The sequence below is a fragment of the Eublepharis macularius genome, chromosome 10, assembly GCF_028583425.1.
Source record: "Eublepharis macularius isolate TG4126 chromosome 10, MPM_Emac_v1.0, whole genome shotgun sequence".
Lineage (NCBI taxonomy): Eukaryota > Metazoa > Chordata > Lepidosauria > Squamata > Eublepharidae > Eublepharis > Eublepharis macularius.
In genome coordinates, this window is record NC_072799.1 from 18120719 (window position 1) to 18148402 (window position 27684).

Genomic DNA, 27684 nt, shown 5'->3' on the forward strand with positions numbered 1-27684 from the left:
ATTCTCTATCTGAATGATCCTCTTGGCTGACATTTCCTTTTTCCATTTTGTACGTTTTCATTCATTCATTTATTGTTATTACGATCTAGGATCAGAATTTGCATCAGCATATACAATAATATATAACAAATACATTGATTACATGTCTAAGCATATCTAAGAAACTGAGCAATATATTTAAATACATAAAATTGTTAAATATTGGTTAAAATTTCTTTTTTGTACGTTTGAATTCTGCAGGAAGGCTAACCAAGAGCATCGTTTTTGTAATGCATAACAGGGAAAGGACAGTAATCCATGTTACATTTTAAAAACTTGACATTTTCAAACTGACCGAAGTATAATTTTGTAACGGGCTCATGTTGCCGCTCAGAAGTTCAGGTGTTCGTCTGTGCTTCAATCAGCTCACAGATTCTCCTGGAAACAGCTGGGTCAGAGTTAGCAATCAAGCCACCCGCCGTCTACGGGACAATCATCATGTACTTTTTACTGCCTTTGCAGACGTTTTGAGGATTAATTGAATCCATCTCTGGTCCTCCTTTGGAATTTTCCAAAGATTACAGGGTCAAGCCAACCCTTGATGCATAGATCATGAAAACGGATGGAGCAATAAAACTCATTACCCTTTAATGTGCCTTGCAGGTGGCAAATGGTTGACCATCCGTCGCACAAGGTGCCCAAAAGTGATAACCTGCACAGCTGATGGTTAAATAGGTGTGTAGCTGTGATCCTCTTAATATGAAGAGAGCTGCTATAACACACTGACAGAGATATAAGCTGGGAAGTTCCATGTTGAAATTGCAGCCATACCTAAGACATGCCCTTGAAACAATCTCTGTTTCAGCCCCTTCTGTAATACAGGGATAATAACAATGGGTGCGTTTATACACAAAAGGTGCAATCCAGCCAGATTTAAGCATACAAGATTCCTATTTTATTGGAAAACTCAATTACTTTTGAGGTGGTAAACTGGTTTGGAGTGTACTATTGCTAGGACTGTTTCTTCAAACTAGATACTTTTCTGGCAAGATTGCAGTCAGAGTGGGTTTGCCCACTGTGAGGACATGAAATTGTGGATTTCTGAACCTCCCTGCTCATATTGGCACCATTTTCCTTCCCTGTCCACTCGTGCCCACAATTCCTCCCTGCTACCCGCTGGCAGGCTTTTTGTCGGCCTTTTGAAGGGGTAGTTGTTGTACTGCACTATAGCAATCCTACTATATAAAAGGCTAAGCGTATTCAAGAGAACTCATTTCCTACCCTGGTGGATCTCCAGAGGGTGCTGCTGTGGAGGTAAGCCCAGATGAGGCAGCCAGACCTCCAGAGAGCGTACCACGGCGGGAAGTCCAGTCAGCAATCAGGTGAGTAGCAGGTGGCAATGCCTGCCCCCACCCCCACCTTCACGCAGCTGAGATCAAAAGTGAGAAAGGTGGCAATGCCCAACCCCTACCTTCACCCAGCTGGGATCAGGAGCAGAGCAAGTGGCAGCACCCGCCCCCTGCCCGCCCAGCTGGGATCAGGAGCAGAGCAAGTGGCAATGCCCGGGGCCTTCACACAGGTGGGATCAAGAGTGGAGCAGGAGGCAATGCCTGCCCCCCCTCACTCAGCCAGGATCAGGCACAGAGGTGGCAGCCATGCCTGCCCCCCCCTGCCTTCATCCGGCCAGGATCAGTGACGGAGGAGGAAGAAATGCCCACCGTCTCCCCTTTCTAGAGCCCATTGTATTTTTTCCCACAACGGGCTTTGTTGCTAGTACAGTATAATTTTGATTTTTTTTTCTTTAAAAGCCTTTAAAAGGTAGTGTGAACACAATGGGGAGAATGTCAGGCACGAGGGTATAATATGAAATATACCCTCCTTGTGGATGCTCCGTTTCTGCCCCGAATGCCTCTGGGGATCACATGGACCAACTGCACAAGCAGGCAGCTCCCAATGGGAACCGTCCCTGCAATCATTGTGGCTGATTCAAACATGGCAGCCCTTTGATGAGTTGCTGAAATCACAGACACTGCAGAAGTTGTGGGTCCAGATCCCAAGTGGAAAAACCACCTCATGCAACTGGTGACCTGCACCAGACCCCTACTGGATCACAACTCTGCCAGAGGCACTACATGCTCCACAAATGATTGTATGTGGCCCATGTACAATTTGGGTCTACAATTTAAATCATTTGATCATTTAATGACAAATAAACCCACAGGGGACTGAGCAGTTTGTGAAATATCCCCCTCTCCCCCAAGAAAACCCCCAATCCTATGCCATTTGCCAACTTGACTGTAAATGTGTTAGGTCTAATTTGAACACAGACTTCTAGTTTGCCAATGAAAACTATAAAATCTGTCAACTTCAGCACAATATTAACATCAAATATCCATTCTCATCCTCATCTATATGCACAGCAGTCGACATTAAAATGTTATATTGCTCTTTCCAACAATTTAGTAGTGGAATCATCTGGAGAGAAGAACTCAAAAATAATTTTGTAGGTTATTTGGTTGGCTGCAGACCCTTTGCTGATGTGCTAGAATATTTCCAGGACAGCCCTATGCGGAACTACCAGAGTATAAGCCAACTGAACATGTGAAACCTTCTTCACTAAACTGGTGTCTTTCAATCTTTTAAGACCTGGAATACGCCTTTATCCCCAACCTGAAGCACCTGAATACACTTTTATTTTAATTTTATTTTTTTACCATACATGTCCCACTTTCCTTTCTGTTTCTGAGGTGGCAATATAAAGGAAGGCTTCATTGTAAAAAGGAGGGTTTTTGGAAGAAATAGATTCTGTGCAGGAGTGACAAAAATAGCCCCTGCTGTGAGGAACAGTCATGGTTCAGTGGTAAAGAACCTCCTTTTCAAGGAGAAAGTCACAGGTTTAATCCCCAGCCATCTCTACAAGTTAAGGGGGGGGGAAGGATCAGGTAGTTGGTTGATGAGAAAGAACACCACCTGAAACCTTGGAGAGTGGCTGTCAGAGCAGGCAATATAGACCTTGATAGACTAGTATAAGGCAGCTTTATACTTTCGACTGAGATGTCACCTACATTTGATCCCTCTCGGCGTATTTTCCTTCTTCTCCCGTTTCCTTTATTTCTCAATGTCTCTCTTCTTTAGAAAAAAAACACATAACATTTTATCCCATCTCTCCTCCAACAAGCTCTGTGACATACACAGCTCTTCCCTTCATTATATCCTCACAACAACTCGGTGATGTCCAGAGAGTGACTTGGCTGGCTCAAAATCACTCCGTGAGCTTCAAAGGCCAAGTGTCGACTTGAACCCAGAGGTTCGCAACATCACTTCCCCAGACACCAGCTAGCTAGTGATGCTGCCATGGGTGACAACAACCACTCTGGTGTTTGGGGGGGGGTCACCTACTCATAGGTCCCAACCCACCAGCTGAAGCCCAGTGACCTAGACTCAACTCATAAGACACCCCTGCCTTCCTCTCCAACACGTTATAGAGGCTCCAAAGCCTAATTATGCTATCATTCATATTTAGACAAATTAACTTCAAACTGTGCCAGAAGTCGTGTGTGGAAATTTCTCTGAAGAATAATTTACTAAGCCCTACGGACTTTGATGGGGTTTGAATGGAAGAACTAAACATTGCCTTTTTGGCTCAGTTTCTGCAAATGGCATGGAGCCTCACACTGATATTGGAAAATGGCGTGACATACAGAATTTTTTCATGTGGGTTGTGATTAAACATTTGGCGCTAGCATCTGCTACCTATTTTGGTAAGAGGCAATCAGCAGCAGAGTTTTGACAGACAGAGCCCAACTTATATATTCAAAACGGTAATAGGACAGGCAAACAAATTGGAAAGGGATTCAAGATTCGAAGGCATTTTTGCCAGAAAATGTCAGTTCCCTAATTGCAGCCACAATGAATTGCTACGAACACATGGAAAACTGGAAAGTGAATCGGAAACTGCAGACTGGCTTGGCAAAGGGTTCAGTCCCTGCTACATCCAGCTTTAACAACAACAGATGTTTAAAAATGCAGTGATAACTTGGTTATTTGCACCACACTGAAGTGCAACTCCAAATGAGAGGGGAACTATGTCTTCAGCAGCAACTCTTATAAGCAGGCATCATTGTCAATTCTGCTGGGTCAATCAGTCTTTGGAAAGAACTGGCTTGAATTAAATCCAAGTGGTTTATAAGGCTCTCTCCACTATCCTCTTGTCTCGGCAGCCCCTTCCAAGCCCAGCAGAGTTGATTCTTGTGCTGCAGGACTTTCGTTGCATGGAAAAATTGCCATGTGGTTCAGTAGCTTAAGGTGAGTAAGAGAAAGGAGGCAAAATCACTCCTTCTTCCATCATCCAAAAGCACAGGGAGGATGATTTCACTTCGTTTCCCTTCCTTGCTGCAACCCATCAATTCAATGGCTATTGTCCCATGCTGATTCTGTGATCCCAGGAACTGACTTTTCTAGAATGGGAACGGACTGCTACGGAGTGGGAAAAAGTGGGGCAGATCCACGAATGTTAGCGCCCTTCGCTGTAAGAGCCAGAAAGAACCTGGGAGCCATTTCATGTTGCAGAGGCAACCCTAGCCTCTTGCTCACGGATAGCCTGCAAATTCCATGGGATTCAGAGCCAAACTACAAGTGACGTCTTACACAGGTTGGAGACTAGTCGGCTTCTCTCAAGTTTTGATGGGAAATGTAGGCATCCTGGTCTTGCAGCTGTAATGGAGAGCCAAGCTGTAAAACCAGGGCGCCTACATTTCCCATCAAAACTTGAGGGAAGCTGACAAGTGTCCAACCTGTGTAAGTCGTCACTTGTAGTTTGGCTCTCAGTGTTATGTGGGTGCTTTACTGGCAAATGAAAGCACCCCTCATTTACTTTTGGAATGCTTGGAACTGAGTCTTTTATCTCTACGCAAAACAAAACAATATGTTATCATGAAGCAGAACTAAAGTATTAAGGAATTCAAAGCATTTTTTATTTGCTTTTTTAAGATTTGCATACTCTCACTCACAAAAGCCACAAACACAAGATTATTTTTCTTGTATAAATCTTAGTTTGCAGCAGTTTTCAGGTTACTTGCTTCAAGCTAAGGTTTTGCTTTTAAACAAGGCATAATTCCTAATTTTGCATACCTTGCATTTGCAACAGAATGAAGACAGATGTTCCTCTCTTGCATCTTGTTATAGTAAATGCATCACAACAGTCTTTTATCAAAGCAACAACATTGCTCATTCTTTTCTGTATTTCTGTGAGATTGTGCTTTGGATTCTGACTTCCCTTTCTGCACGTGGAAGGGAGGTTTTTGCTGATTCCCCCCACTCCTCATCGCAGCCCTCATGTTGATCCCTTAATTTTCCTTGTGTTCCATTGATTTGTGGGGGCAAAATATTGGGGAGGGGAGTCATGGAAGACTGCTGAAGAGCAGAGGAGGCAAGAAAGCTGCCACTTATATAGCAGAGCTATGCTTGTGCTGGATAGGATGCAAGCAAATAGCCGCTAGAAGAAATCTTTTCTGAATAGTAAAGAATCCATTAGCACCTTTAAGACTAACTAGCTTTATTGTAGCATAAGCTTTTGAGAACCACAGCTCTCTTTGTCAGATGCATGCACCAAACTAGATGTAATGGTGTCCTCATGGCCACCACTAGAACACCTGCTGCCATTTTAAAGTCATTTAAAATGCCCCCCCCAGACTTACCTGGGGGACTCAGTTGCGGGGGCCGCGTGAAAGGAGAGCGGGGCAGCTTGGTGGCTACCACGTTGTAGGGCAGCAAGCAGTGGGACAGCCCACGCCACCCAGATTCAAATGCTGATGATAGCCAATAAGAGCATGCTGGCCTGGGTAGCGAGGGGTGGTGAGACAGCTCTAGGCCTGGAAGGCACAGTCTCCTCTCCAGTTCACTGCCTGACCATGTAAAGAGAAGTGGGCCCCACCCCTCAGCACTTGGCTCATGGCCAGCATCCCATCCAGCCCTTCCTCTGGAGTGGAGCAGGCAATTTGAGCATTGGGCACTGATCTGTTTGGGAGAAAACAGGGCTCGTGAGTTCAGTTTCCCTATTATGGGGATCCCCTTAAGGTGCCTGGGGAGTGTGGTATGGCAGGTGCATGCCTAGATTGGAGACTCTCAAGTCTGTCACACTCCCAGGGGGCAGGGGATTCAGACAGAAGGGTACACCCATGTGGTATCCCATTCACTGTCTGTCATCCCCTGCCCCCCCCGAAAGCTAGGGTCTGAGGGGTGTGGTGGTTCATCGGCTGGCAGGCAGGTCAGCCGATGTTTGGATCTGTGCCCATTGCAGCACCCACGCTCCACAAGCTGTAAAGCAATAAAGTTGTGGCCTCTTTTAACTCCATCATCATTGTCTTGTGTGTTTTGTCACCTTGCCTCTGCAGCACAGCACTCTTGTTTCACCCACCTTTTCAAGTACCCTAACCGTTAGGGGGGTGCAACTGTTTAGACACTTGAAAAGGCATGCGGGTATGAAATAACAATAACTACGCTTATATACCACTCTTCCAGACAGATTAGTGCCCCATGGAGCAGTGAACAAAGTCAGTGTATTATTATCCCCACAATACAGCTGGGGAGCAGAGGCTGAGAGGAGGGGCTCATCTAAGGCCACCTGCTAAGCTCATGGCAGACCCAATCAAGATCCAGCCTTCGTGGCATTTTTAAATGGCTTTTAAATGGTGGTGGCGTCCCCACGGCAGCCACAAGGATGCCGTCATGTCTAGTTTGGCCCTCAAGAAATAAAATAACTTTAGGCAATTGTAAAATAGTCCTGTTAGTATAAAAACATCACCTGGGTTCCTCAGAAGCGTAAGTGGAGTTGTGCTTGAGGAAGAGAACTTCCCTGCCTCCTATTCCCACTGCAGCTTTCTGTGCCTCCGTTAAGTAGCTGACCTGTAAATCAGCACTCTGCTGGTTTGAATCCCACTACTGCCATGAGCTCAGCTGGTGGCACTTGAGTAAGCCCCTTCTCTCAGTCCCAGTTCACTAGTTGTATTGTAGGAATAATAATACACTGACTTTGTTCACTGCTCTGAGTGGGCACCCATCTTTCTAAAAGACCACATAAGCACAGTTGTTGTTGTTGTTTTGTGAACCAGTAAATTATTAGAGGCATTTTGACAAGAATATGGGGGATCTACTACAGTGGAAGGAGAGAATCAGTGAAAAACGACCACCCCTCCTCCCCAAATGGAAATGCCATTCCTGTGTCAATACTGCTGTTACTCCCATGAAACAACCATTTAGGACTGAGGCCCTCATGTTTCCTCTGTAAACTGATAAAATACTGTTTAGATTTATTTCTCTTACATTATTTATAGTTCACCTTCCTCACTAAGACTCAAGGAGGTGAGCAGAAAAGTCTAAAGCACCCCTGCAATGCTGCATAAATATTCATCAGTGCTGCCAGACTTCAAGTTGCTATCTGGGACAGCACTTTCATCTGGTCTACACTAACTCCTTACCATGGCTGTGTGATGCTCCCTCAGCATAGGCAGGCTTGCCTTACATGCACCAGCCGTGCTGGGGAGTTAGCATATAGCATGAGAAAGACACTGTGATTTCTATGGCTAGTAGAATCATAGGGTTGGAAGGGACCTCCAGGGTCATCTAGTCCAACCCCCTGCACAATGCAGGAAATTCACAACTACCTCCCCACCCGCCACCCCCAGTGACCCTTGCTCCAGGCCCAGAAGATGGCATAGTACACAGGACTTAACCAGCTTAGGAATCCCTGAGCGGCCTTAGACAAGTTACCACTTCTCAGATCAAATTCGAACGTGCCCCATAGGGCACTTTTCAACCCTTTTCCGATTGTTATTGCGCACCTGCAAAAACTAGAAAGCAGCTTAAAACATACTCATTTCAGTTTTCTGAACTTCCTGATGGATAGGCAGGAAGGTTGACTTACAATTAGAGATGGGCACGATCCAAAAAAAATTGCCGATCCAGCTGATCGTGGATTGGCGCCGGTGACGATCCCGACTAAACGATCCACACCGATCATCTCCCGTTCCCGAACCATGGATCATGGCCAAAGCGGGGCGTGCTGCTATTCCCAGCTATGTGGGAAGGTGGGTGTTGGCAGCGGCCACCGGGCCTGGCGGGCATGGGGAGACAGCAATGAGCCACCTCCCCTCAGGGGGCAGGGAGTCTGGCCGCTCGCCGGCAGCACCCCCCATGTGCCCACCCGCCAGGCCAAAAAGGAGCGCGCTGGCGAGAAAAGAACGGTGGGTGATGCCGGCGGCATCTGTGTTTGTCCGTCTGTGTTTGGCCATCAGAGCTGCCTATCAGGGTTTGCAGGGATGAGATTGGAGTGCCCAGGGCTACAGAACACCCCCTTCCCCCTCCCTCCCCTGGCTGTCTTCTCCCAACTGGTGACTGCTTTGCTGCTCCATGGTTGGAAGCAAGCCTTGCTGATCAAGGAAAGCTGGGCTTCCATTCGGGGTTCCAGGGCGACAGAAGGAGGGGAAACACAGCTCAGGCATTCCCCTGGCTCTGTTGCCCCGGGAATAGATTTCTGGCGCCTGAGTGTCTGGCTTCCCGATCCGAGCATGATCCAGCCCCGATCCAGCCCCCTCCCGATCGCTGGATCATTGGCCGTGGTCGATCACGATTCGCTGAGTCACAATCGCGCAATCGCCATTATCGTGGGGGTTTTTTGGATCGTAATGCGGATCGTGCCCATCTCTACTTACAATCCCATTTCAACCTCTCTGAACTTTACAGTACATATGTCAATTCAGCCAAAACTTTTGCTGTCCATCAGAACAATGGGAATTACAATGAACTGGCTCCACAGAGTTACTAAAGAGAATGCATGATAATAGCTGGGAAGCTCTTTGCACATTAATGAAGAAATCTGGCTTGTCCCTTTCACCCCAACCATTTCCATATTCATTTCCCAAAGTTAAAATTCACCTTTGTCTCGGACTTCTTTTACAACTGTACATTTTCCTTCCCATCATTATTCTCTAATGCCTTCTGAACTCTCCAGCTCTACAGCCAACCACATACATGGATCCTCCGTCATTATTATTCTTTTTTATCCTCCATTTTCCTTTTTGTCAAATGACTGCAAAGATTTCCCTCAGCAGTTGTCTGCTTTATAACGTAAGCTCCTTATTGCAGAGGTCTCTCATTTTGCTTTCTGTAAACCTCTGAGGAAACCAATAGTGCCAGTAGAGAAAGCTGGTGATTCATAATCCTCAAGTGACTTCACTAAGTTAAAGACATCATTGAGTAAACACATATACAAAGTCACACATATTCAAGACATACGATTGGAGAACCAACATCATGAAGCGTGTGTGAAGAGCATTCTAGAATTTGGATAGCATAGCAATGTCAAACTATCAATTTATGTTAGATTTTTGGAATGGAAGTAAACAACAGAACAAGTCTATCAAAAATTATCCTGTTTGCAAGATGACCGAACTTTCCCAATTTCAATGTTTTTCAAGCGTAGCTGCATTATTATAGAAAATAATGTTAAGAAAATCCAATTGCCTCTTTAGCGCTAATTTTTGTAATTTACAGAGGATGCAGGGTATGAGATTTTTGGAGACGATTATCTTCTTATTTATTTTTATTTTATTTATTGAGAATGTCTGCATGCTGCCTTTTCTATCCAAACAGGGTTCCTAAGGCAGTGAGCATTAAAAATTTCAAAACAACCTTTTAAACAATTTAAATTTAAAACAACATTAGAAATAGTATAAAAACAAATACACGCACACACGCGCAAACATGCAAAAGATGCTAAAGGGACTGTTAACAAGCTTGGGGTGGGACTTAGGGAGGGGGCACAGCTCATTGGCAGAGCTTAGCATGCAGACGGTCCCAGGTTCAGTCCCTTGCTTCTCCAGTTAAAAGAGATCAGGTGATGTGGAAGACCTCTGCCTGCAAAGTTGCTGCCCATCTGAGTAGACAATACTGGCCTAGATGGACCAAGAAAGCATCATGAGTCTAATGCACTTATTTTATATTTTTGCAAGCACCTTCTGTTCTCTGTTTTTGTTGTTGGTTCGGTAGATTTGTTTGTATTTGTATGTGCATATTGTACGGTTTTTATATGCATTTTATATGATACTCAAAGAGCTAGATCCAGCATAAAATTTCCACTTGCACTAGAGCTCTTGCTGAAGTGGAAACACAAGAAAAAAGACCACAGCAGCTGCTTATGTTAAATAAAACTTATTGTAACCCTGCTTTCTGCTTACACAAGATATGGTGCAACTAATTTCTGGGCACTATAACATACAGGGAGGGTGGTAGGTGTTGCACAAGCAGAGCTGTACCAAGCCTGTTTATTTTTCTGCTTCTACATTACTGGATCCAATCCATAATGTACATTATTTAATTAAAGCATTCATATCCCACTTTCTTTTCTTAAACTCAAGGAAGATAATAATATGGCAACAAGCTGAAAAAATACAAAAACTTAAGTTAATTACCAAGAAAGAAACAAACATGCAAGATTAAACAAAAAAATAAAAAACAGGACAAATTAAAACAAGGATTAAAAACACAGACTAAAAAAACCAATTGCAACAGATTAAAAATGAACATGCAGACGAGTGGGATCCCACAGGAACACTCTGCTAATGACAAGCATTTCCATCAACAAAATGAGATCTTGGGATCCAAGACACTCAGACAGAGCACGAGAGATGAACTGGGAGTCTGCAGTAAGAAAACGGAATTAAGGGAACTTGACCTCCCACTTACGTCAAGCCTAAGTGTAGTGATAATTGTCACTACACTTATCACTAACAGTTGTCACTACATTTATCTCTAAGTATAGTGATAATGTAGGGATCCAAGCCTAAGTACAGAGATAATTTATTTGATTCACAAATAATGGGCTGGATCCAAATAGTTTTTCTTCCGGCAAAAAAGGAGGGAAGGGGTTCCTTTTGCCTCCCCCAAAAGCCTATGCTGGGGCTCATGGAATCTGCATGGACAAAAGCCATGTGAGACAGCAGTGAATTGGGCTAGACAGAGTGAAAAAGCTGCTTAGAGACAACTCGTCCTTTTTGGTCTTTCCTCCCCCAATTTAAATATATCACTACAGAAAAATATCAGATTATGTCACATCCTCCACTCCAAAACACATGAGATTTTTAATTTAGAGCCAGTTTGGTGTAGTGGTTAAGAGCGCGGGATTCTAATCTGGAGAGCCGGGTTTGATTCCCCACTCCTCCGCTTGAAGCCAGCTGGGTGACCTTGGGCTAGTCACAGCTCTCTGGAGCTCTCTCAGCCCCACCCACCTCACAGGGTGTTTTGTTGCGGGGATAATAATGGCATACTTTGTAAACCGCTCTGAGTGGGCATTAGGTTGTCCTGAAGGGCGGTATATAAATTGAATGTTGTTATTATTATTATTAATGCAATACCCAAACAGAGTCTTCATGCCCTAAACAATTTAGATAATTGTTGCAAGAAAGTTCCAGGTGGATAGCCAAAAACTCACACCCCAGAAAGCTCTCCAAGGTACTACCGGGCCCGAATTTTGTTGCTAGAAAGACACCTTTTCCCTCCGGTGTTATTGTGGCACACAACTGGCCTGGCTTTGTGGGACAGCTGGAGGAAATTCCTGAGCATCAAAGAGCTTTCAGTGCATACCTAGTTGTTACAAACAGCAGGGTCACAGCGAAGAGAAAACGGATCGCTGGAAGAACGCCGCAGGCCCCCACAGCATCTTCACATTATCGATTCATTGTTGTCTGGTAACAGGCAGACAAATGGAAATATCACTTGTGCCGAAATAAGGAATGTCTTGGCTGGCTGTGCGGAGGCAGGATCCTTGTAAATTTTACACACTCGGTCATGCACATTGTGCCCCTGAAAGCAGGAGAGTCGGTAACATCCACAAGATCCTTGAAAAGCAAATCGAGAGTAGCGTGGGGAACAGTGGCAGGGTCCCAACCATCTTCTGAACCCTGTCCAGATATACACACAGCTTCCATGAAACTGGAAACCCTGCAAACAGCACAGTCCCTGACTGTGTGCGCAGAGCCTACAAACGCACAGTTGTTTGATGTACGTGAACATGAAAGATGATTCATTAAGCAATCCTTCTGGTACCTTTCTAGCCATCTCCTCTTCCAAGGCATTCAAAGCACCGTGCCCTTGGTCTTCCCTTCTCCCTCTTATCCTCATGACAACCCTATGAGGTAGGTTTGACTGAGAGAATGAGACTCTCCCAAGGTCAGCCAGTAAGCTTTCATGGTTGAAGGGGGGCTTAAACCTGGATCTCTCGGATCCAGTGCACTAACTGCTACATTACACTGGTTGTCAGAGAGGAAGTAAATATCTATCACACATGCTATGGTCCAATGGCGCAAACTTAATGGTCCAATACGCCCCCTGCAGCACAGGTACGGTGGCCTGCTAATAATAATACCACCCGTGCTTATTTATCACTATTCTAGACCGAGTAGTGCCCCACTCAGAGTGGTGAACAAGGTCAGTGTTGTTATTATCCCCACAATACAGCTGGGGGGCTAAGGGTGAGAGGAGTGGCGTACCCAAGGCCACCTGCTGAGCTCATGGGATTCATACCAGCAGAGTGCTGATTCACACTGATTCACACTACAACCACTTAACCCATAAGCTATAGCACTATGCTGCATTATACAACACTACGCTGCACGAGGACTCCCCTGTTTTGCAGTCTCAGACAGACAAAACAAAGCAGTAGGTTTACCAAGCCTCTGACTGGAATGCCCTGCATGGATGATGTTGTACCTAAGTTATATAGGCCTCATATGATTATCAGTGTGGTAGACTACAGAAACCTGTCGCTGTAATTCATTGCTGACAAGCCTGGGTTCAGATAACGTACATTCCCCCACCCCTCTCTGAAAAAGCATCCTGAAAAACCGTTCTCCAGCCTGTACAATAACCCCACTATTGCTGTGAAATAACTTATTGGATGGACAATCTTGACGTAGGAAAGTGTAGAAAGGTGCTCTTGAGGGGATAGCCTGAGAGGACAGCAGGCAGCTTATGTGCTGAATATTGCCTTCGCTTGCTTTATTTCAGTGCCTGCACCATGAGAGAGAGAGAGAGAGAGAGAGATCCTGCCGACAGCATATACAGAGATAGATATATATCCTGTCTATAGTCCAGAAATAGTCTTTCAAGCCAGTTCAGAATATTACCCCGCTCTGCAGTCTCTACACTAAGGAAGTCCTCCCTGCAACTTCTCCTTCCAGATGCGCTTACCTAGTGCCCTACTTGTGACTTGCGATCCTACTATTTATTTAGATATTTATACCCTGCTTTTCTCCCCAACAGGAATCCAAAGTGGCTTACAATATCTTTCTCCTCTCCTCCATTTTTATCCTCACAACAACCCTGTTAGGTAGGTTAGGCTGTGAGTCAGTGACTTACCCAAGGTCACTTTGTGAGCTTCCATGAAGATGCAGGGATTCAAACCCAAGTTTTCCAGATACTGTCTCAACACTCTAACCACTACACTACACAGGAATCATGCACCATGCTAGTTCTCCAACCTTTATGCCAGAATATCGGTTCTAACCTGGTTATTTCATAGCCAAGCTACAAGTGACGCCTTACACAGGTTGGACACTTGTCAGCTTCCCTCAAGTTTTGATGGGAAATGTAGGCATCCTGGTCTTGCAGCCTGGCTCTCCATTACAGCTGCAAGACCAGGACGCCTACATTTCCCATCAAAACTTGAGGGAAATTGACAAGTGTCCAACCTGTGTCAGGCGTCACTTGTAGCTTGGCTCTCAGATCCGAATCCAGCACTCTAACCTCCCCACCAAGCTAGATACAATGTACCACAAGCAAGGGTCACCATGACAAAGATGCCTAGAGATTAAGAAAACACTTCTTTAACCTACAAAAAGATTTGTCACTTTATTAGATAATTTTGAAAAAAAATAGATGAAATCTTAGATGATTCATCAATCAACAGCTTCAGTGAATACATATATAATGGATACATGAAGTTGCCTTATATTAGATCAGGCCCTTAATCCATCAAGGTCAATATTGTCTACTGAGACGGGCATCGGCTCTCCGGAGTCTCTGGTTGGGTCTTTCACATCTCCTATTGCATGCTCTTTTTAACTGGAGATGCCAGGAACTGAACCTGGGACCATCTGCATGCCAAACAGACGATCCACCACTGAGCCACAATGGCTCATATAAAAGTAAAACTCACAAACCTCAGAAATTCACACTGGGAGTTCCAACTCAACATGTGAAACTAGTTTTCTTTCTGTTGTGATTTAGATGTGATTTTGGGAAACATGAAAAATGGTGGCCACAAGAGTGATGCAAATAAAAGCGATCCAGTTCTGCAGTTTTGCCCCTGCACACAAGCCGAATGATGTCAGAAATAGCTGCAAGGATGGAAAAATTACACCCACAGAAATGTGTGTTCCCCAAATGCTATATTTCATGGCGCCACATCATGATCTGAAATATTTCTGCATCCTGGCAAGACGTGCATGAAGCCTAAGAACATGAATGTGAAATATGTGCCCACTTCCTCCACTCTTTGATAGCATCAGCAATAGCGGGAAAAGGGGCTTTATCAAACGGAAGGAAGGATTTGTCAAATAATTACATGTCAACCCTTTCCTTTTATTGCTCTACAACTCAAAGACTGAAAAAGGTCCAACAATAATTCCTGCTTCAGAGTTTGTAATTCAAGTTCTTCTTTTACAAGAAGGGACTTTTATTCTGTACTGGATATCTATCTGCCATAGGCTCATTCATTCATTCATTCATTCAGAACATTTATATGCCCAACTCACTGGCGACTTGCTCAAGGCAGTTCACAAAGTAAAACGATACAATAAAATCACAACATCAATAGTATAAAAACTATCAACAGTAAACAAGACATAAAAAACAAGCAAGCCATAAAGATGACCACAGAACAATGTAAATGTTAAAAGATTCCCCTCCTACTTTCTGCTTTTGTTTTTCTATCTTTTTTGTACCCATGTAGGATTGGGATTGATGTCATATGTCAGCAGCCATAGCCAGACTTTAACCACAATCTTTCAGGAGCTGGACTGGACCTTGGTCAATGGTACCACTAGAAAACCACAGATTAGCTCTTTGTTCTGCTCCACCCTTTGCACTGCGATTGGCCTGGTCACTGCCCTTTCTTATCCCTATATATACTTGGTCGATACAACAAAGCACCAACTGGTTGTAGGTCATACTCCACACTCTGCTCCATATCCTCCCTGTCAGTTCCTTCTTTTCTTTCTGCAAGCTTTCCTTAGCATTTCTCATTCCTCCCAGACGTTCTGTTATTCGCTCTCTTAAATTCCCTGGACTGCCTCTCTAGAACTGAACTTCACTTGTGTCTCTGACCTATGATTCCACTTTGCCCCTTAATAATCAGATGCCTCCCTGGACTGATGAAGAGCCACGGCTTCCCCCTGAAAGTCCTGAATGCACAGAACTCTCCAGTTTGAGACAGGTGGAGAATGGAGGTGAACATTCCAAGTCCTTCAATAACAGACAACTAAACCTATGGTGGGTCACGGCTACCGATCTCAAGGAAGGGTTGGTCCCTTTCGTGGTAAATCCAACGCCTTATTTGATCAAGTATGAATCTTCAGATAGATAGCACTTAAGAAGTTAACCCAGCTGACCATGCTTAGAATTCAAGACAGCTCAGCAAAAAATGCCTTCACTCAACTGTGCGCTACATGTGATGACTGAAGCAATCTCATAATAGCTGTTTTTAGATTCTCATCCTATGCCAGCTGTCAGACAAAATCTTTGTAAAAGCTTTCATCTGAAGAAAGTTTTTAACTAATATAATTATGTCCAGCAGCTGCATTAATGGATCAAGCTGAGATTTGCAGATTTATCATTTCTAGTATCTGGTATGACATGACTGTTTTTAAACTGTTGCGAGACACTTTGATGCCTTAAAGAAAAAGTGTGCTACATATTTTTTTTCAGTAAGTATTTCATCAAGAAAGAATGTTTAATCACATGTAGCTTAAACTGGACATGCAACTGCAACCTTACAGTCAGAAACAGTAGTTGTCAGTCTGGCTGCTGCCTGGATGCAGACCTAGGACTATCTAGGAACCAGAGAAGAACCAGCTGGGTCATAGGAGCACATTATTTCTCCTGTTTCCCCCAATATTATCAATGGGATTATACCGGAGAAACTCTGCTTAGGATTGCACTGTTTGACCTTTACAATTCTGGGGGTTTGCCAGTGCTCAATTGAAGCTCTCTCTTCACTGAGAGATGAATGGACCAGTGAAAGTCACAGTTGCTGCAGCTACGGAACTCTAATCGCAGTTGCAGCAGCAGCAATTAAAACATAATATTGTATAAACATCTGCATTTCCATGGAATTCTTAAAGATCCCAGGACTCCTGCTCTATTAACACTTAGCCACAATGCTTCTCTCAGCTAGAAACAAGATGAGCTTGCAAAAGTACCTTTTCCCAACAGAGTCAGCTGTCCCACAATTAGCACATGATGCCTGCTATCATTCAAACAGCACTGCGTCTGATCCTCTTCCAATTGGGGGGGGGGGGTGGAATAAAGGAGTAGAGAGGAAAGCAGCTGTTCACAATCTCTTGGCACAGAAACTCCATGGTTGTTGCTAAAGTGTGAGAAATCAAGGAAGACCGCCCTGTTTTGGAAGACACGGCTTTTTCACACAGCTTGTTCGGAATAAGCAAATCTGAAGCTTGCCGATTCCAGGACCTTGGTCAGCAACTAAGTTTTAACAAGGGGTTCTAAGGATCCTTGAGCAGATAAGTTGACGGGAGTGGGCGAGTGCTGTTTTGCAGACGAAAGATCCTGATCCAGAATGGCACGGTTCAAATGTTAACACAACAAATCCTGATTTGACGCTGCATGAATGAGCCTTGTGTTCCCTTCCCGCCACACCTCAACACAATCCCAGGAGTCAGTTAATAACCTTCCACGTTTGTGAAAAAGCATTGTTCACCACTGCAACTGAACCACATAATGGTTTACCCTCCCTTCCAAAGTGGAAATGCAAAACAGGCTTGCTGGGAGAGTTCATACCACAGGATAGCGGTTCACATGGAATGCCACACTGTAGTTTGCATAAAAGAGAAAAGGCTCAAAGGAGCCCCGTGATCAACTAACTATAATCCGTAAATAATTCAAAAGAATCAATGAAATTAAAAAACAATACTATTAAGTGCAAAGATATATAGCAATATACGCTGCCAAAGCATTACCAGGCACAAGGTCACTAACCAATGAAATATACAAATGCTGTAAAGTGCACAGTGCAAAGGTCCACAAGTTAATGCAATATAAAGCGGCCGTGCCCGGTACAATAAACAGTCCAATTCAGTAAACGGAGATGTGAGCAAAATCCACTCTGAGTGTGAAATAGCAACGGAAAAATCCAATGAAAAGTAACTGCGACGGCGGTACTGGTGTGTCCACCCGTTTCCTGCTGTCTTCTTCCTGGCAGTTACCACTAAGGATGTATCCCAATCAAAGTACAGCACACAACTCCATCATCTCCAAACAGTAAAGAGGCAGCACCGTTCGTGACCTCTGAATTATTCTTGGTAAGTTGCACAAAGCAGGTCTATCAAACGGAACGTGGAGCCTTTCCTCACCAGTTTTCTGAGTTTAGGGACAACATGTGGCATTCGGGCAGCAGCACATCTGCAGAATTTTGTCACTGTGAGCAGTAAACGCTCCTGATGACTCAAAAGAAGAAATGAATTGGGGATTTTGCTAAATCTGGGTTCCGGTTTTACTGGTTGTCTTTTCAGGCTAAAGAGGGTGGTGGTTAGTTCTTGACTCCTCCAGAAACATTATCTACTGACAGGCATCTAGGAAACAGAGGGACAAAATCTGAGTCCAGTATCATTTGAAAGACCAACAATATTTTCCAGGGCATGAGCTTCCATGAGTCAACGCTCACTTCGTCAGACTCACAAACCCTTAATCCCTGGAAAATTTTGTTGGTCTTTAAGGTGTAATGGACTCAAATTTTGTTCTGATGCTGCAGATTAACTTGAAGGGTTTTGAGGCACTGGCATCGGATCCAAAGCATCCCCTGGAACATGGAGTCAAAGATCCCACCTTCATTTATAAGAATGTTTGGATTTAGAGGAGGAAGCAGAAAAAGAGTCCTTTTAGAAGTGCTTGGCCTTGGCCTTCTATAGAGGTGACTTCGACTGGCTTTGTAAAGACGAATGGGATTGGGGGGCTGACATTGGCACTGGTGGAACTTATATGGGAGCTGGAACCAACACATCAGAGGCTATGAGTGCCAGCGGAACAGAGAAGGCCCAAATAGTTTTTTCAGGTTTTTTCCTCCTGTTTTTGTTGGAGACCATTCTTTTTTTTTTTTTAGGGTGCTTTCCCAAAGGGCAGCCTTGAGGCAGGATGCCCTCTTGTTATTGGACTTTGGAGTGATTTTTTTGCAAATGCTGCACCCAACAGTGTCATGCATTTCCTCCAGGCAGAAAAGGCATTTCTTGTGACTTCCCAATTGGGCCATCTTGGTTCCACATTTGGAATACTTTAAATAAGGCTTTGCTCAGCATAGCAATAAACCTCAAAGAAGAAAAAAGGCCTTGGAATTATACTTCTGTTTTGCAGGAGAGAGAGAAGAGGTGTCCTTCTTCAGGTATTCCCCCTCCCTTTAATATGCAGTTTGGGTGGGAAACTGCACTGAGGAGAAGAGAAGCAACTTACACTATCAGAACCTTTAAAACATCCATGGGTGACCTGAGCATGCACAGTTCCCATGTTGGACTGCACAGAAAATAGAAAGATGAACAACATTTATTTGAACATGAGAAGAGAGGTCCCGTGGTCCCAGAAAAGGCGCTGAAAAACGGGACCAAATGGAGCCTTGGAACCCAAGGATCACACTACAAGGTGTACAAATTAATATCTCTATACTCAGTGCATTCAAATTTGATATATATACAGTAAATTCAATAAATACATAATAAGAACTATGCAGTTTTCAGTCCATTTGTTCATACAGACACATTATACACACAAACACAGTCCTTCCATTAAACAGTCCAGTAACTTTATGAGGAATATATCTCAGACCCCAATAATCTCAAAATTAATTCCAAAAGCTCAATGGCTGATGTGGCAAAAGGTCAGAAGGCAGATATTTCGCTGCTTCCTCTAGCACTATCATATGCAATTAGCAGGAGATACAGTCCTGAGATTATTGGAAACATGGATTAGATTATTGGATATTTTGGCTGAATGCAATACTGGCTGTGAAGAAGAATTGCCAAAACGAGCAAAGTAAGAAGCTGGCAGGCTCATTGCCAACCTCCCAGCCAATCTCCTGGTCAGTCTTGTGGTGATTTCCAGCCATTTGAGCCATTGTGCCTTGGACAAATGTGTTGTCAGGAGGAGGCAGCGAAATATCTGCCTTCTGACCTTTTGCCACATCAGCCATTGAGCTTTTGGAATTAATTTTGAGATTATTGGGGTCTGAGATATATTCCTCATAAAGTTACTGGACTGTTTAATGGAAGGACTGTGTTTGTGTGTATAATGTGTCTGTATGAACAAATGGACTGAAAACTGCATAGTTCTTATTATGTATTTATTGAATTCACTGTATATATATCAAATTTGAATGCACTGAGTATAGAGATATTAATTTGTACACCTTGTAGTGTGATCCTTGGGTTCCAAGGCTCCATTTGGTTTTGTTTTGGGTGGAACCCTCCCGCTTTTTTTGGTTGGACCGAAGAACGGGAACCAAACAGCCTGCAACCGTTTTGAAAATGGAGATGTCTGAATTTCTGGGGGAAAGCCACTAGCATTTCGTGAGTGTGTAAGCAGTCAGCCCAACCTCCACCATCTTTAATAGCTATTTAATATAGCTACCTGTGATATAAAATCACAAGGCCCTTGGATTAAAATGCAGTTTGGTTTGCAAATAGGGGAATTCAAGCTAGCAGTTGCTGAGTCCTGACCGGGAGACCCAGGCATGAATGGAATGCTGCATGTAAATGCAGAGTGACCAGCAGTGATTAGTTTTATAGTCTCCCCAGCTCCAAAAGGAATCCAGAGCAACAAAGGTCTTGCAGAGTCATTCCACTTAACACATTCCTTTCCCTCCCTCCATGATGAGATCTCCTGCCCATGATAGAGGAGCAAATCAATTGGCATTCATAAGTATGTATAATTCATTCCTGGGAAGGCACATTCCCCGAATAAATTCATCAACTTAGCTCCGGTGGACTCCAGTAACAAACTGCCCCTTTTGTGCAGTTCCAGGAGAGACTTTGCATTCTCTTTCATATGCTCCAGCAGCTAGCAATCAAGGTAATCAAACCTTTGTTATTCCCAGGAACTGACCATTGAGACCTTTGTTCTAATGGCTAGGTGGGCTCTCCCACCTCAGGGCAAATTTTACCCTATAAGAGTAGTGCCCTGGCCCCATTCAAATCGTGCACACTTATTGGATCTGAAGTGCTGCTCCCTGAAGGTTGTCCTAAGCCTCTTACTTTCTTAGCCAAGGATGCTGGACGTTTGAGGCTACTCTCTTCTCCTGCGGACTGGACGACTCTTCAGGAAGGGTAGATATACTTTCCCCTTCCTCACTCTATTCCAACGTCTGACTAGCTTCCTAGGATGCTGTGTGTGTGTAATCATTTTATTAATTACTTCTGTGTGTTTGTGCGTTTTTCCTCCTCAATAAAAGTATGCTCTTTGAATTTAAAGCACCAGTCTCTGCTATCTAGGAAGGGACCCCATAAAAATTGGTGGAAAAGATCCCGTTGTTATTGCCTCTCGCATAGCCGTCTTCCTTGCTGCTAATTCCCCCCACAATTCTCTTATTGCAAGGAGACCAATTCAGGTAACAAGTGGGCTTCCCTATAAGGACATGAGGAAACAGCCTTTGTTTTATCATACAGAGCAGATGAGAAAAAACATTAATAGTGATGTAGTAGGAAGGGGGGGAAAACAAGACTAAAATCACCAAGCCCTATCAAAAACATGCAGGATTTTATCTGTAAACCAACTAGATGGAAGATTTCAAGACAGAAGCCAGGAGCAGAATAAAAGACAACCTATGAAGTTTTAGAAACAATAAATCAAAGAAACACTTATATAACACCCCCCTCCCCCAAAGAACTGATTATTTACTCTGCAAGATTTACTGGCGCTCTGTATTTTATAACCCATCACTTATGGTATTCGTACATTGCACCGAGAAGTCAAGAGTTTTCTTTTCTTTTTTTAAAGTGAAGAAGAATTAACGGCCACATCAACTGGGAGACCTTGTGTTTTTGACAGCTTCAAAGTGATACCGGTTGAGACTTATTACCTGGCAGATCTGGGTTGTTTTTAGAACACGAAGAGAAGGAATTATTGGGCTTGCTTGAATTGCCACTGCTGTGTGTAAATACCATACACTGCTAGCTAAGGTTTCCCATACAGAGGGCAAATCCTGCTCTGTCATTTGTTGTAGTAAGAATATTTATGAGGGACTAGTGGGGTGTTCAACAAATGCCAGGAATATATATCAAAACATTGCCCTGGCTGGCCACATCTCTTTGCTCCACCTGTCTTTCTGTTGGCCCCTGCTTTTTTCCTCTCTCCATCCCTCACCTCTGTGGCTTCACGTGCACCCTCCTCACCTGCTATTTTCACAGCCCCCCTGTGTTTTTGTGACATCACAAAATTACTATTCTAAAGAATCCAACCCTGCACCCCCAAAATCACCAGTGCCATCATATTCAGACTTCTTTGACCCTTCCTTTAGAAAGACTAGTTGCTTGACATGCAAATAGGTCTGAGCTGAGTTTGAGGAATGGCATTATTAGTGCTGATGTCACAAAGTTACTGATGTCTCTGTTAAACAGGGGGAATGAGTTCAACTACTGTATGTTTCTCCTAAGAGGAGTGGTCATTTGAATGGCTTTGTATGAAGAGCGTACCCCAAACACAGTCTATTATCTTCCCTCCTCTTCACCTTTAAGATAGTGCTACTCAGGGCTTTTTTTCAGCAGGAACGCGGTGGAACGGAGTTCCGGCACCTCTTTCACCAAGGGAGATTTAAACTTTAAAAAACTCCCCCCTTGTTCCAGCTGACCCAAAGTGACATAATTGTTTGGTCCTGAGTTCCACCACTGAGTTCCGCCACCTCTTTTCCCAGAAAAAAAGCCCTGGTGCTACTCTTCCTTACAGCAGCAAAGCACTTCAGGAGGAGGAGATGGTCAGACACACAAAGGTAGGCAGACTCAACTGTATTCACATAGAATATGGATTATTTCTTTTCTACAGCCTTGGGCAACATTCTTGTCTAGCAAATCGCATGTCCCATTAAAAATATAGGGGAGATAATCTCCAACTAAACACATACAAAGAACGGCTTGTAATACTTACCAAACTATTCCCTGAGCCCCAGAGCCGATCGGCTTCAAGTTCTGGTAGCGCTTGAGAACTGTGAAGGTTGAGTCACCCACTTCCACGCTGTAGAACTGGTTGTCAACTTTGCTTTTACTCATATTGTAATATTTGGCAATATACGACACATCCACTTGTTTCCCGAATCCCTGTTGCAGACACAAGCAAGGTACAAGGAAAGAAAGAAAGAAGAATGCCAGTAAACTATCAGCATAACAAAACAAAGCAGACACTGAGGCACTCATATATGACCTGGAATGTCATTTCATGCTCATTGTCAGAACTTAATGTTGACAGCTGGTTTTCTTAATGACTTCCACATGATTTTTTTTCTAGATGGCACTAAACCCAATTTTAGTCCTTCAAACCACTCCAAGTCTTCCACAGATAAAGATGAGTAAATGTTCTCTGATTGCATTTGTTTTTGCCAGGGCTTTTTTTCTGGGGAAAGAGGTGGTGGAACTCAGTGGGTTGCCCTCGGAGAAAATGGTCACATGGCTGGTGGCCCCACCCCCTGATCTCCAGACAGAGGGGAGTTGAGATTGCCCTCCACACCGCTCAGCGGTGTGGAGGGCAATCTCAACTCCCCTCTGTCTGGAGATCAGGGGGCGGGGCCACCAGCCATGTGACCATTTTCAAGAGGTTCCGGAACTCTGTTCCCCCTGGGAAAAAGCCCTGGTTTTTGCTTTCATTTATATTTTGATTCTCAGCTTTGTGAAGTTGGTACTGTAAACTTGTTTGCAGAAAGCCATATGAATTACCTATGCATGTTGTACAAACTTGATGTGCAAGTATAACGGTATTTGTATGTGCAATGTAGGTTAATATGTTTACTTTTTAACATAAAATATTCGGTGCAAGGGAATGGAAAATGACCCCCAAACAAACTACAGGATCAATTTTCTCAAGTTAGAAGAGAAATCGAAATGAGGATTACAAGGCTGAACCAGCACGAAGGAGAGATCTGAAACCATCTCTTTCTATGAAGTATCCAGAATCAGGACTGTACAGTATAAAGCCCTCTGAAAATTTTGCAAACTTCTAATGTCACATTTTGCAATCACAACACATCATGCAATATAAGCACCTTTCTGCCCAGTGCCTTTAATTTATTTCCTTTTTGAAACAGGCATGTTTCTGCTGGTGTTTTTTGTTTGAGGGATGAGTCAATAAATGATTGGGGGCAGGGCAGGGCCGTGGGATGGATTTTGAGGAAGCATTTTGACTCAAAGTGCCACTGGGATTTGTTGAAGAGAAAGGGAGAACAATGAAAGGGAGATGCAATGAAATGTTATCAGTGCATGATCTATGCCTCCCAACTTTGCAAGTATGAGTATACTTTAAACTGCACAGCCCCCTTAAATGGCCTCTTAGTTGAAAAAGGAACTTGTGTCATTAAGAAGGCAGACTATGACATAAGAATAAAGCTGATGGTTTGTCTTAAGAGGCTTAGTATTAAATATTTTGAGTGGTTGGAGCACTGTTCTTCACCTGGATGAAATGCATGGAATTCTAACTAATATCTACAAAAAAACATCCAGGGAAATTATAGGCTACCATATCCAAACCTGGCACTCTACCCATGGCTCAGCGGTATACCCACAGCATTAACATACCCACTTCAGTTGCAGCAGTTGGTGTTTCTCCCACCCACTCCGTGGCAACGTCCAACTCGTAGACAATGGATTGCTCATTTAATACAAGCACATACATCCATGGTATCAACTAACTTACTGCATCTAGTCTCAGTCCCTATATGACAACATCATCATCATCATCATCATCTCTAGAGTGCTCTCTGTGCTTGAAGCTTGATGCCTCTTTTGCTCACTCACTCCTTTATGCCACCGTCTTGTTTGCATGTGGGCTCCTGAGAGAACACAGAGTATAGTCCTGGGGGGAGGGCATTTCTCCACAGTACACACTAGGCCTTAGGCCTCACCCCAGTTAATTAGCCAACAGAATCTCACATCCCCAAGAGAAACATAAATGTACTTCCTTTGCTTTATGTCTCCCTGGCAAACAGGAAGTGAGGCAAAGGGGGTTTGCCACTGCCATAAAGCTTCTGAACTCCTCACACGGGAGTGAGCAGAACTCTATTGTTACACTTTCCCTTTCTAACAAATACAACTTAAGAGGAGGGCAGCGCACACAATTATTTTTTAGCCTCACAATAAACCTGTAGACCAGGTTAGGCTAAGAAAGAGTGGCTCGCCCAAGGTCACCGTATGAACTTCCTGGCTGAATGTGTCCCTCTGCTTGGAGTCCAACATGTTAACCACTGGGTAGAGTTACCAACTCCAGTCTGGGAAATTCCAGGGGATTTGAAGACGGAAGGGTTTGAGGGTGGGAGGGAGCTCAGCAGGGATGTGGTGCCACACAGTCCACCCTCCAAAGCAGCCATTTTCTCTAGGGGAACTGATCTCTGTAATCTAGAAATCAGTTGTAATTCCAGGAGAGCTCCAGGCACCACCGGGATGCAGACAATTCTACACGCTGCTTGCAGCGTGGCTTATTTTATTAATTCATTTTATTTAAAATATTTCTACACCACTTTTCCACCTAAATAGGGTCCCGCAAGAAGGGAAACATCAAAACATTTAAAACAGTGTTTAAAATAAGGTATATACATACAAAATATTTAAACAATTCAGCTAAAAAAACAGATATACAAACGCATATAACCTGGGAAGAGGCCCAATAAGAGTAAGCGCCAGGTCTGAAACGCAACAATGTACATTAAAAGTGTGTAACTGAAGGGTTCAGAAATAAACAGAATTTTTGTTTTACTCTTAAAATTCTGAGCCATTCTCATTTTGAGCACATCTTTGAGAGCAGGAATCCTGGCTTTTGGCCATTGAAAGAGATCTAATTAACCTCTTAGTCTGTTTTTGATAGACAACAAATACAAATAAATACCCTTTAGGTACTCTCAGATTATTATGCTTTCTTCATGTACTCGGAAAATTGCTGAATGAATCATCCTTCTGATAGTACATTCACTACTTCATTTCTCTACTTGTCTCCTTGCTAAAAAACACTTTCCCCAAGACTCTGGTCTAAATTTCTTACTAAGTGACAAACACAGAAACCAGCATGTAGAGATCACTGTCTGGCAAGTGGGGAGGGAGGTGCAGAAGGAAGGGGGGTTCTTCAGTACTTTAAGAAGGGTGAAGGAGCGCCACCCATGACCAGACTGGATACAGCTTGTTAATATATTCCTGGCTAATTACTAACATTAGCTTCTTTAATTACCTCTTCTCTAAGCCACTCAACAGGAAAATGAACTTACATCCTGGAACTATTGGGGAAACAAAACAACCAGAAAACCCCAGAAAGGACTTGGGAGGCAGAGAAGGGCAAATTTACAGAACACAGTGAATGGTGCCACAAAGCACTCTGTGGCTTTTCTTGTGTTATTTTGATGGAAAGCCCTCTAAACACCCATCATCATCGCCACTGACAACATCGGTATTCTTAGCGCCCAACTGCCAGTTGGCAGAATTGAAAGGACGTCATGAGGCTGTGGCTGTAGGTGCCAGATAAAAGGGTGCCACGCATTCATAATTCTTATGAGATGTTCATAAAACATGAAAAGTCATTTCCTTGCAGACAGAGTTTGTCCCTAAGGACTGCCGTGAATTCTAGATGAAAGGGAAATGACACCCCACTTCGACAGACCAAATTAAACGATGCATCTTCTATCAATAAAGTGCAGTGTATATTACTGCTGGGCTCAAGTCAGGTCTCCCGAATAATATTTTAAGGTTGGAAACATCAAAGAAAGAACAAAAAGAAATCAGCATCCTAGCGCAGGGCAGGCAAAGTATGGTTCAAGGGCTGCATCAAGGACAGCAAGGTCCTTTCCTCTGTGCAAGCAGTCCTGCACTGGTGGTGAATATTAAATTTTCATCCATCTAGTTATTGGGTTGTGTCCATCCAGATTTTTGGCTACTGAGAAAGGGAGGAGGGGATCCCCTAAACCACCCAAAAGGCTGTGCTGTAGATCATGAGACCAACCTACTTGGGTAAAAAGGTAGCATACAAATGTTTTAAATAAAATAAAATAAATAAACTCATGTGGAACAGGGACTGTAATAAGAAGGGGAATTGGCTGAGACTGAGTGAAAAGCTAGGTGGACCCATCCCTTTATTCAGAAAACTAGAAACTTTCTCCCTGTTTATTCTAGCCCATTTTTATCCTGCTCTTCTTCCAAGAAGTTCAGAGAGGCATGCATGGTTTTCTATTCCACATTTCTCCTCACAACAACCCTGTGAGATAAGCTGGGGCCACAGAGAGTGACTGACCCAAGGTCACCCAACAAGCTCCACGACAAAGTAGGAATTTAAGCCTGGCTTTTCCCAGTCCTAGGTCGACACACTGACCACAATGCCACATCAGCTCTCTTTGCCAAGGGAAAGTTCTTGGTGGGCTGGATGCGCCCATAAACCACCGTTCCTGATGCAGCCCAACCAACCCACTGCTGTACGTTAGAACCAGCGATCCCTGCCTCTACACAGGCAAACCTAGTCAGTCTGTAGTAGAGCATGCAGAGGATCGATGCACTACAGAAATATGCTAGCAGAGGTCCAAGAAACATTTCAAACAATTCCAGTAAGCAGGTCGAGGCATGTGCCGTCATGTAGGACCAAGAGCCATCTTGCTTTTCCAGGAATGGAACAACAGTTGCTGTATTGAGCAGTCCTATGAGCAGGCAGGGGTAGAAGCGCCTTGACAGAGATGAACTTGGTGTTCCTCCATCAACTGAGTTTGCTAATTCTACCCATTTATAGGCATTTCTTTCAGTTCCATGAAGTCTGCCTCCCCCGCAACCAAGATAAGGAGCTCCAGTTCCAAGAAGGTCATTCTCACCATCCAGTAACATTAGTTGTGTGTGGGAGAAGATAGTTAATCCCCCAGCCCAAAGAAATTAATCGTTTTATCAACGGTAACAAATGAGGTACACTTTGCAAAGAACATTGCCCTGAACAAGCTATAGAAATGATTAATCGCAATAATTATTCAGCAGCAACAGCCGCTGAATAATTAAAACAAGAGAGTTGAGGCAATTGCTGCGAATTCCATCCTCCTTGTGCATTTTCCATCTGCCTGGCACCTAAGTAGGAAGATAGTAAATATTAGGAAGTTGAGGGCAGAGGTGGCCAACCTTTTTTGGCAAGCATATCATGAGTCAAGCCCACAGTATGGTGCTCCACATATACATGAAGCTTATACAGAGGCAGATTATCGGTCAGTTTTGTATACTCTGACAG

General features: G+C 43.7%; 1 protein-coding gene across 4 annotated transcripts in view; it reads right to left on the reverse strand.

The window, feature by feature from the left end:
* Window positions 1-27684, reverse strand: part of MAPK10 (mitogen-activated protein kinase 10) — a 125355-nt gene that overhangs the window by 83993 nt on the left and 13678 nt on the right. For 2 of the 4 annotated variants that reach the window (XM_054989957.1, XM_054989956.1), the window contains exon 2: window positions 22390-22559. In XM_054989957.1, the coding sequence (XP_054845932.1) occupies window positions 22390-22559 (170 nt within the window). Of the gene's footprint in view, window positions 1-22389; window positions 22560-27684 lie in introns of those variants that run through there. The other 2 variants (XM_054989959.1, XM_054989958.1) reach the window with 1 other exon arrangement.